The sequence below is a fragment of the Dendropsophus ebraccatus genome, chromosome 5 (assembly GCF_027789765.1).
Source record: "Dendropsophus ebraccatus isolate aDenEbr1 chromosome 5, aDenEbr1.pat, whole genome shotgun sequence".
NCBI lineage: Eukaryota > Metazoa > Chordata > Amphibia > Anura > Hylidae > Dendropsophus > Dendropsophus ebraccatus.
The window spans coordinates 67290269-67302060 of NC_091458.1; the positions used below are offsets into that span (position 1 = coordinate 67290269).

The 11792-nt window shown below is 41.1% G+C and overlaps 1 protein-coding gene across 4 annotated transcripts in view; it reads left to right on the forward strand.

Annotated features, from left to right (window-relative positions):
• DGKA (diacylglycerol kinase alpha) overlaps nt 1–6809 on the forward strand; it is a 133520-nt gene extending 126711 nt beyond the window's left edge. For all 4 annotated transcript variants that reach the window (XM_069970484.1, XM_069970486.1, XM_069970485.1 and 1 more), the window contains 6 exons: nt 261–325; nt 1389–1479; nt 3293–3485; nt 3627–3747; nt 4431–4491; nt 6023–6809. In XM_069970484.1, coding sequence (XP_069826585.1) covers nt 261–325; nt 1389–1479; nt 3293–3485; nt 3627–3747; nt 4431–4491; nt 6023–6103 — 612 coding nt within the window. In that variant the 3' untranslated portion in view covers nt 6104–6809. The remainder of the gene's footprint in view (nt 1–260; nt 326–1388; nt 1480–3292; nt 3486–3626; nt 3748–4430; nt 4492–6022) is intronic.
• The last annotated feature ends 4983 nt before the right edge of the window (nt 6810–11792 follow it).

The following is an 11792-nucleotide window of genomic DNA, read 5'->3' on the forward strand; positions in this document are numbered from 1 at the left end:
TAAAAGCAACATTGATGGGTTAAAGCCCACCCCACTGCTTTCTGCAACACAAGAGATTTTATTTTTATCTGAAAAGGGCAGAGCTTTCAAGTTTGTAATACATGAAACTTATTTATTAAAGTTTTCCAATAAACAATGTGGCATTGTTCTTTAGTAGTAATATTCTTCAGCAGACATGCACACTGTTAGGGACTATAAAAAAAAACTCCATATAAGAATCACAGAATGGCTTACCACTAGTAAATGTGCATTTTTTACAGGATGCCTCCATTGCTCACCGGTTTCATGTAATGAGGGAAAAATATCCAGAGAAATTCAACAGCAGGTGAATATGATAACTTTATGTCTACTGCTTTATTATATCAGAAGCCTCTTCGTTTTTATTTGTCAGATAATTAACTGTAACAATATTATCATTTTAAATCACATTTCCTCTTTTCATGGTTATGGGTGCCTTTGCACATTTTTTTTATCTTCTTGCTTTGTACTTATTGTCTGTACTTTTTATTATTTTCGCCATAGGTCTTTATTTTTAAAACTTGCTTGCTTTGTCCTCTGTGCATAGTGCAGGCTGCCCTGTCCTGTCTACTGGAAAATTCATCAGGAAAGCTGTCTTAAAATGAAGGTACCACTAGATACACCGCTTTCTGTTTTTAACATGAACAGGTGTTGATGCCACGGTCCTAGTATCAAGTGGTACATTCGCTTTAAGAGCGTGTTACATGGGCCTAATATCGTGCAAAAATTCGTTAAACTGTTCAAATTTAAGCGCTAATCTTCTGGTGTAAATGCGGCAATGATGAAACTATGAACGAAAATGTGTTCATACAGTATGTTGTTGATCGCTGACCCCAAAATCATTGTTAATCCTTTGCAAATCACTTTTCTTAGTGATCTATCTTTATATCTAAATGCCTGTTGTTTGTTTTAAATTAACGATTGCTTAAGCGATTTATCTGTACATATAAAAGGACCCTCCAGCTTCTTTCCGCTTCTGAATAATCCTCTAAGCTGATTTATGTCAGGCAGATTCTCTGATAATTTTTATTGTAGATGGGACAAAGCAGCATGTAAATAGATGCTGGCTGCAGCAAAGAAACTGCAATAAATAAATGGGCACTACTGAATGCACTTTTTTTTTTTAAACTCATTGCCTTTACCTCATACTGTAGATATTTAAGAGCCCATTTAATGGACATTCATTAAAAATATTAAAATCATATTGTAATATCTTGCATCTGTGCTGGTTATCAGTGGGGCTTCTCTGCTGTAGAAAATATTCTATAGGGTTTTTGCTATATTCTGGTACCACTTAACTGCAAAAAAAACACAACATTTACTGAAAGTTACTAAATATCCTTCTGGTTTGATTTACTTTATGTTTAAAGGATGAAGAATAAACTCTGGTATTTTGAGTTCGCTACATCAGAAACTGTTTTCTCCACATGCAAAAAATTGAAAGAGTATGTGACAATTGAGGTTAGTGATCAAATCCCTAACACCTGGATCATTTCTAGTTTATCAATATAGAACTGAGCCGCAGCACCAGGCACAGCCAGTACAAAATTCATAGAGCTGTGCCTGGTGAAGAGCTCATAGTGCCTGCTAGAGCACCTTTGGGTCCATTTACACAGAAAGAATATGTGACAGATTATCTGCCAAAGATTTGAAGCCAAAGCCAGGAATGGATTTTCAAAACAGGAGAAATCTCAGGCTTTCCTTTATGACCTGATCTCTGTTTGTAGTCTGTTTCTGATGTTGACTTCAAATCTTTGGCATATAATCTGTCAGATAATCTTTCTTTATAAAATGGGCCCTATGTAACTTCAATCAACTGAATACAGCTGGACCCCAACCAGTATTATATTGATAGCTTAATCTAAGGACATGTCAATAACCCTTAGTGACCACCATACGTGTTTTTATGGCAGTCACCAAGTAATGTGTTAAATGGCCGCCAGGAGGAGCTATACCTGTGACATCAGAATTACGGATCTGTATTTTGTGGTTGTTACGGGTGATACTTCTGTAACATCCAATACAGATACTCCCATATGTCTCTGCATAGCCGTGCCAGAGGCATAATGCTAACTGGTAACAATCAGGGGATTGCAAGTTAAAATCCTTTTGGGGCTAGTTAAAAAGTAAAGAAAAAATTTAATAAATTATTAACCAAACCCGTCCTCTAATAAACATAAAAACGCAGGAATTCCTCCTTCCCCTTATGAAAAAATAAATTATTACGTAAAGAGAAGCATATCAACACAATTGTACTGATTCGGTTCCTAGAATCATAGTATAGAACTACCAGCTGTAGCAGTAGCTTTAGTAGGGAGAAAAAGTACTTTTTATTCTGCAGGGAGACGGGCGGCCACTAGTCATCTGTATTTGCCAAATACATTTATACCATTTTTTTTTTTTTTTTTTTTTTTAAATTTGCCATTGCAATAATCATACATTTGCTAGAGAATAAAAGTATAATGTTATATTTACTGCACAGTGAATGGTATATATTTAATATGCAAAAAGACAAAAATTTACTTTGATTTCTCAACATCCTTCTCCCCAAAAATGTAATCAGTAAGTTATAGTAAATTCCTTAAGGGCCATGTGGCTTGTTTTACCCATTTTATGCTTATTTCATATGTATTTTATATACATTTATTGCTATTTTTAATTCTTTTACTTCAGGACAGTGGGTATTGTGTCAGATCAGGTAATCTCGGTATCCCTTATAGCAGGGATGGGGAACCTTCGTCCCTCCAGCTGTTGCAAAACTACAAATCCCATCATGCCTTGGCAGCCGAAGCTAAAGCTTTGGCTGCCCAGCCATGATGGGAATTGTTGTTTTGCAACAGCTGGAGAGCTGAAGGTTCCCCATCCCTGCCTTATAGAATTCTGTGAGTGGCATCCTTCTCTTCAAGTTATACAAGCCCCAAAATGGTGGCATCAAAGAGTACTACAAAAAAATAAACCCTCATACCTCTACGTCATTGTAAAATGTTTAAAAGTTATAGATCTTAGAATGCATAAAAAAAGTGGTTTGGACAGTAAGGGATAAATATTAAGTTTTTCTTCTACATCCATCACATATCGACAGGATAGATGAAGAATAGCTAATTGTGATCCACCCATTTGAATAAAATTGTCTCCTGACATGCCCGCTGCTGTTTTGTTCTCTCTGGGCCAGATAAGATAAGATAAGAGTACTTTTCTTTATGCAGTTTATATAGTGTAAATTTTATCATTAACAAAATGCATAAGACAGTACTTGTTTTTGTATCTTCCACAGTGCTGTGGGGCCCCTCTGGATCTTAGTTCAGTGTCCCTGGAAGGCATTGCTGTTATTAATATTCCCAGCATGCATGGCGGCTCCAATCTTTGGGGAGAGACAAGGAAACCTTTGGGTGAACCTCGAAATACTTCAAGTCAGAATCTGCCTGAAGCAATAACCGACCCGGAGGCCCTAAAGTCATGTGTTCAAGGTGAGAGGGAAAAAGCTTTATATTATATATAGTATGTATAAGAAAAATTATTTTTAAGAATATAAAGTATAAGATAAATGACTGCTGAAACAGAAAAGGCTTAGGCTTTCCACAATTTTTTCTTACACACAACTTTTTTAGATCTTAGTGATAAGCGGCTAGAAGTTGTCGGATTGGAAGGAGCCATTGAGATGGGACAAATTTATACAGGACTAAAAAGTGCAAGAAAAAGACTGGCTAAATGCTCGGAGCTTACTATTCGGTGAGTTATTGTAATGTGAATGAAAACCTATTTAAAAAGGTTTCTCCAAGATCTTAAAGGGACTCTGACAGCACGGATATTGTATATATCCATGCTCCCTGTTTCCAGATGCCATTCACACAAGCATTGCATACATAACCTCGGCGATGCTGTGTGATCCGGCATCTTCAGTAAAAACATTCTTTTATTCTGGGCTGACAGTGTGACAGGTCTGCGCCCTGCTCTCCAGCTGCTGTGCCATCAGCTCCCCTGGAGGAGGTGGGCAGCAGTGTGAAGATACGGTAACGGCCAAAGAGCGGGACAGGACCTGACAGTTTCACAGACACACTTCTGTGACCGTGTCAGCCCGGAATAAAATTTTTTTTTTACTTGAGATGCCAGATCACAGAGCATCGCTATAGGTAACTATGCTATCAAGCTATTAAAAAAATTTGACATATGACTACAATGTGTTTTTTGTTGTTGTGTGCATCCCTAATGGGAAATTATCCCAATACAGACATTTTTCTGAAGCTCTAATGTATCATGACTGTCACCGAAAAATTGTCCTCAGGGAAATAAAAGTCTATTTTTGTACTGAAAGAGTCTTGAATAATGTCATACATGTGATAGTTTCCTAGATGGGAGCTGCTTGCATGTATTCTGTATTATTCTTTACCTATAAAGTGTTTTACTTTCCATAGAACCACAAAGCCGCTTCCAATGCAGATTGATGGGGAGCCCTGGATGCAGCCGCCATGCACAGTAAGAATACATTTTCATATATAAATATTGGTTACTGTAACTATTTCTTGTATGATTGCAAAGTGTTCCTAGTTGGATATAGGAATGCTGCTAGTGGTGCTAGAGCTGTGCAATAGTGTACAGATCACTGGAAGCCAATACAAGTAGTAGAGAGCGTAAAAGTTGACCAGCTGCAATATTTGCAAAAGGAATAGGGAATTCTAAAACTTAACTTTTAATATAAATAATTCCGCTAAGAAGTCACAAAACAAAACAAACAATGATATCCTTCAACCAAAACTGTGATCACAGTGGTTGCAAAAAAATGGATATGCCACAATGATGCAATACACTAGGGGAACCCTGATGTGTGTACCCCCATAGTATGTGGGTCCGGGTATCGGGGAGGGACTCAGGTCAATGATGAGGGGTAGGACCTATTTCCCCCTATACTCCCTTCTCCCTATATACCCTGCCCTAGGCGGAGTTGACGCCCTGATAAGGACGCCCTTATCAGGGCGTCAGCTCCGCCTGGGGCAGGGTATATAGGGAGAAGGGAGTATAGGGGGAAATAGGTCCCTCCCCGATACCCGGACCCACATACTATGGGGGAACACACATCAAGGTTCCCCTAGTGTATTGCATCATTGTGGCATGTCCATTTTTTTGCAACCACTGTGATCACAGTTTTGGTTGAAGGATATCATTGTTTGTTTTGTTTTGTGACTTCTTAGCGGAATTATTTATATTAAAAGTTAAGTTTTAGAATTCCCTATTCCTTTTGCATTTTTTCAGTTGGGGGAATACTTATATCTATGCTGGCAGTGATTTTCAGCTGCAATATTTCCCTTATACCTTGGCTTACTATAATGGGAATGTTTTGCCTAGACTTTCTTTTACAGATTAGGGCTAGGTAGTAATTTTTTATTTATTAATTTTTTGTAAATTAAGTGGGCTACAATCCCAAAACTTGTAACAATTTCAATAAAAATATTGAAACAGAATTACAAGTTTTTAGTTTTACAAACAGTGTTGTTCCAACGAATAAGAAGAGGAACAGTTATGTAAAGTATATCAAGGATGGATTTACAAAACCAACAATTGCAGTTAACATGGTTGTCAACTTATAAAGATAACAAAATGAACTAAGAACAATAAACAGTAGAATAAACATTAGACAGGCATCATCTCATGACAAAGGATATGTTATTTATTATATTGTTTAGAAAAGTGTATATGGACTTATGAAGGATTAAGGCATGACATTTCATGCCTTAAAACTTGTAATTCAGTAGGCATTAGAAAGGGTTATATGACAGTATCTATAGGTGTAAAGCTTCAACAATTTATTTTATCAGAATCAAAAAGTTGCATGTATGCTCTTGGTTTTAACACCTGTGGATGCTGTTGGATCTCTATTTCTGAAGCCATATGCCTAGGACATGTCAAAAGGAACATGAAGTCTCATCCACTTGCTACTGTATGTGGAAAATCCACAGCAAATACACCACCATGCAATTAATGTTCTAATTGATTACATCTTGTCTTCCAGATCAAGATTACACACAGGAACCAGGCACCAATGCTGTTGGCCCCTCCACCACGTTCCTCCTCAAGCTTTTTCTCTAAGTAGCAGATAAAGGCTGTGAAACACCTAATATCTATTAATCAATAATGACCTCTTCTATAAGGAACCATGGACCATGAGCTTACCCTTACACCCTCAGAATCTTCTTGTTAGTTCCAACCAGTAGGGCCGGCCTCCTTGACATCATTCGTGCTTCTCATCTTCTTGTCTTACCAGCAGAGATCATTTAGGAGCGCTATATACAGTATAACTGAACACAAGTCAAATATTTAGACAATGTTCTCTAGATGCTTATTGAGCATGTTCCTCTTTCCATGTAGCTTACCCCTTAAAAGCTATTATATAGTACTGGTAACCTTATAGTACCAATTTTAGGGATAAGGTCGTATGTTTTCCTAGATCTAAGAGAAAAGAAAGAAATCCATACATATTGTACGTATGTTTACAATATCTGATATTTTTAGAATATAAAAAAAGCTTACAAGATTTACGCATAGGAAATACCATATCATATATGAACTTTCCAACATTTGTAGTATACAGCAGCAGCATACAGAGACCATGACCGCTACCTAGTTTTTATTGCAGTTGAAATGGGTACGAACCACAGACTTGGGATAGCAGATCACATTGCACTGTTTTTATTTATATTTTTTAACTTATAACGCTTATATCGAGAATGAACGTAAATGTTGCCAAATCTGATTTAGAGAATCGTGTAGGAAATAAAACAATGCAACATATACCGTGATTGGTGTCTTGTAATAAATGGCTTGTTCAGTGCATTATGTTACCCTCCACAATATATCTACCTCTATGTTATATGGACATTTTTCAGCCTCAGTAACCTTATTACATTGTCCATTTTGTAAACGTTTGAAGTCCCCACTATATTTATACATGGATGCCAGTGGGGATATACTTTATTACTGGTGCTTAGTACCAGAGGAAGAATATGCCATAAATGCATGATGGCTGTCGGTCGTACTTCAAGGACCTGACCTATCAGGAGAATAAGGTGGCTCATTATTTCTTATTCACTTCTGGTATGGTATGTACCAAAACATGAAATAATACTGAAGGATTTGTTCAAACCACAGTTTAACTCAGTGCTTCTCAATTCCAGTCCTCAGGTGTCACCAACAGGTCATGTTTTGAGGATTTCCTTAGTATTTCACAGGTGATATAATTATACTCAGTGCATCAGGTATTAGCACAGGTGTTCTTCGTATGGGATAGCCTAAAACATAACCTGTTGGTGAGGCCTGCGGACTGGAATTGAGAAGCACTGGTTTAACTTACATTGAAGGCAAAGTTCAGGAGTAATTTCAGTATATACCTCCAATTTATACACCAGATAAACATCACTGTATAGCCATACAGTACCATATTTTAGCCGTTGGCTGCAATACCACATAAGTATAAGTATGGTGCACAGTCTATATTTTTGTGGTAGCCCACTGTATAGGAAAGAGCATTCTTCGGTCCTTCCCTGTACAGTAAAAAAAAAAAAAAAAAAAGCCTGGCACATAGCACCCTAAAGTTTCTTTGCCTTTTGGAAATTGCTTTGGGAGGCGTCATGTGCCTGGAGCATTCCTGAGGCATACGCCATACAAATGCACTAAACGTAGTGTCCATAGCTGAAGCAAGGCTAGGTTCACATCACAGTTTGTATTTCAGTGCACAAATACTTTTGAAGAATCTCCAAATTTGCTGCCAACATATTTGTGTTTGCACTGGTATGGGCCCCGTTCATTTTAATGGCCATGGCGTAGCCAGCTAGTAACACTGGGTCATCCCCCCCAGTGTATACAAGTTTTATCTTAAACCCTTATTACACGGGGCAATGGGAAGGAGCAAACAAGTGATGTTATCGCTTGTTTACTCCTCGTTCCCCACTTGCTGCAGGTGCTGTTACACGCATTGGCAGTGAGACGGGGGGGGGGGGGGCTGCCGGGGTATCGCTAGATCGTCCGGCCAGCCCATAGAAGATAGAAATGGTCTTTTGTCAGCACTCCTATTCCACAAAGCGACAGCAGCATATTGTTGCTAAGAAGTTTGTCTTTCAACATGTTAAAAAACAATAACCAGCCGACATCGTTCATGTCAGCCAATCGTTGTCTTCTATTACACGAGACAATTATTGGCCCCAACAGCCGATAATCTTTCGTGTAATAGGGGCTTTAAACTGAAGTACAGAAAACCATGCTTGTAGAGTCCCATAAGGACTCTACATGTAGGTGGTCATAAGAAAGCAAGTTAAAGTCACTAGCAGTCATGCACTTTATCGCTCACTACTTGTGTCCACAGGACAGTAATCCGAGTACCCCCTGCTGGGGGAAGAGAGTACGTAGTGTCTGCTTATTATGGACCTCCAGTGCAATAAATAAAAAGCACCTTAAAGAAGGGGTCCCACCAAAGTTAAACTCTCAGGCAGGAGGGCGTGGGCCCAGAAAGCATACTTACCTGTCCACATGCCCTTGTCACGCTGCTAACAGTCAGGTATGTCACATACCCGGCTCCTCCAGTTCATCAGCAAGGCTATAATGTTGCAGCAGGACACCAGCAGCTGGCAGGAATTGATAAATCAGTGCTGCAGGGCACAGGGATGGGCAAGTATGCATTATGTTCCCACTCTCCCTTTCCTACAATTTTTAGCTTTTGGCAACCTGCAATTTTTTATATCCCTACCAGAGGTGTAGCTAGGGGTTCAGCCTGTGGGGGCAAGTGAGTGGACCCCCAAGCAACATTACCCATAGGGAACCTCAGCAGGTGACAATGCTTTCTGGATAAAGGGAATATTCTTCTACATTACTTATAGTGAATAAGGATAAAGAGCAGTGTAAGGGGCTTTCTACATATAGAACCACAAAAAAAAAATTAAGAGGAGTTATCCAAGATTAGAAAAACATAGCTGCCTTTTTCCAGAAACACTACTACTTCTGTCCTTAGTTTGTGTGCGGTATTGCAGCTCAGTTTCACTGAAGTGAATGGAGCCAAGTTGTAAAACTGCACTCAACCTACAAATAGCGGTATAAGTAATAACCTTTAAACATTAAAAGAGGTCGAGCCCAATGGCCTTCGTAGGAGGAGCCACGTAGCAGCATGTGCTAGCTGCTGCTCTCACGGCTCCCGGCTCCATGGCGTCCAGGGACCCACCTGACTGTTTTCCCCCAAGTGTGGGCTCACGTGACCGGCGGGCCTGTGGGTGATGGTTGCGGCAGAGCACGCTGGAGAGCGATGGAGTCGCAGAGGACGCGCTGACGTGGTGGATCGGCGGAGATCTGCCTCACCCGCGAGATGGCTGCCCTGGAGGTTGCGGGGCGCTCGGCTGTGGGCGCTCTCTCGGTTCGCCGGGAGGTTTGGACTTGCCGTTCCCCGGGGTGATCAGGCACCCGGCTGTATCCCTCCGCCGCCTCCTTGAAAAATCCTCCACCTCCGGCTCCTCTTTCTTCGGCTGGCGCGGGACGAGTGTGCAGGTCCACGCTAGCGCTGAGGCATCAGATGGACTGGGCACGTGCGGAGGTTCAAGGTACTGTGGCCATGGGGGGCTAGGTGGCTCTCTGGGGCCGTTCGGCCTCCAGCGTTTCTTTTAGTACCTACTGCTGACTGTCTTAGAGACACATACTCCGTGGCCCTGCAGGATCAGCTGGTTAAGGGGTGGCTATGACCAACAGGCACCACAATCTGGCTGGAAACTGCCGCACCCTCCAGGCTTTTTTACCCTGCATTTATCCTGTAACATAATGAGGACAGTAGAAGTTTTCTGTGGTTGTGCTGACTGTCTAGGATGCACCTATGCAAGTATTACGCTCCGGCACAACTGGTGAACTCTAAATCTGATGCTCTAATGTTGTTTAATTGCAGCTTGGCTCCTGCGAACTGTACAACTGAACCGTGAGTTGCTGTACTTGATACAGGTTTTTTTCTGCTCATCCTATATGCTACGTACTGCTGCTATATAACATGGGGTGAGACAGCCTTCACTTTTTGTTTTCAGACAAACCCTGAGGCCACCTAACGCCGCCAACGATATTGGAAGCTTTAATTAATCTGACTAGCTTTCTTCACTAATGCCACCTAAATCATCCTCAAGGAAATCGGGGAGCACACAAGAGCTTTCTCAAGCTTCCAAAATAGAGAAATTTCTGAAGTCCCCAATGGCCACTAATAAAGCCAAAACATATAAAAGCCCAGCGTAATGTAAAACGAAAGAGCGCACAAAAGGCCCTAAACAGACTGCACAGGACACAGAACTGGGCTCCGCAGATGAGGAGGAGGAGGGGGAAGTAGCCGTTACCCTGACTCTTAGCCAGATTCTCCAGGAAGTCCAGAAGTGTAATGCTGGGCTCTCAGAAGTCAAGGCTCAGATGGGTGGTCTTGCTTCAGACGTTTCCCTTATTCGTGAGGACATTAATAAGATGCGCAATAGGATGAGCGAGGTGGAGAGATCTGTCCCGGAGTTGGAAAAACAAGTGAAATCAATCTCACTGGAGCTAAATTCATATAAGGAAAATAAGGCGCTGCTGGAGTATAGAATAACGGACTTGGAGGATCGCTCCCGCCGAGCCAACGTTAGAGTGGTGGGCTTGCCGGAGGGTGCAGAGGGAGATCAGCCCATACAGTTCTGTACAGACTGGATTGTGCAAACAGTGGGGGCGGATAACCTTTCTCCTAACTTTGCAATTGAAAGAGCCCACCGTGTTCCATTTAAGAAACCTCAGCCTGGAGCGCCACCTAGGACTTTTCTCTTTAAGACCCTGTTGTCAGGGGATAGGGATAGAATTCTTCAGGTGGCCAGAGTTAAAAAGGATGTCATGTACAACGGGGCTAGAATTGCTCTTTTTCCTGATTACTCTCGGGCTACACAGAAGAAAAGGGAGTCATTTAAGGAGGTTAAAAAGAGGTTGCATTTATTAAATATACCGTTTTCCCTCTTATTCCCCTCCAAGATGCGAGTGCTATATAAGGATAAATCACATTTTTTCCAGTCAGCCTTGGAGGTTAATGAATGGTTGGAACAACAGGGCCTTCCATGACAGTTTACGTACCTGTTGGTCACTGTGGGGTTAGTACGTGGCTTTCTATAAGGAGGGGGATTGTATATTTGTCTATTTATATGATGCTACCTAAGGTTCATGGACGCTATGGGGCGGGGGGAGGGAAGTGGGAGTTGTGGTAGTATAGAGGCCTGTACTATTTGTATAGGCCAAGGAATGGGGAGGGTGGGGTGGGGGGTGGGCGGGGGAGGAGAGGCCCTTTTTTTTTTTTTTTTTTTTTTTTTTTTTTTCCCTTTCTCTATCTTTCTTCCTTTCCTTCTCTCTCTAGATTGCGATGAATTACCTTAAGTTTTTATTTTGGAACGTGAGGGGGACTGCAGATAGAATTAAAAGAAAGGCTATGTTTGATCTGATTGGAAGACACCTCCCGGCAGTGGTTTGTCTGACTGAGACACATATTGTGGGTGAGACCGTTGGGAGGCTTAAAAAACGCTGGGCCCAGTATGAACTACATACAGTATTCTCAACCTATGCAGCCGGAGTATCGGTCCTGATCCATAAAAATATAGAATTTACTCGCCTACGGGAAGAGATTGATTCCAGAGGGAGGTATGTCTTCCTCCACGGGCGGTTCAATGGCATAGAGCTAGTCATCGCTGCAGTCTACATTCCCCCTCCGTTCACACATGCTGTTTTGCTTAAGTTGCTGGTATTCATCAGGGGCTGTATGGATA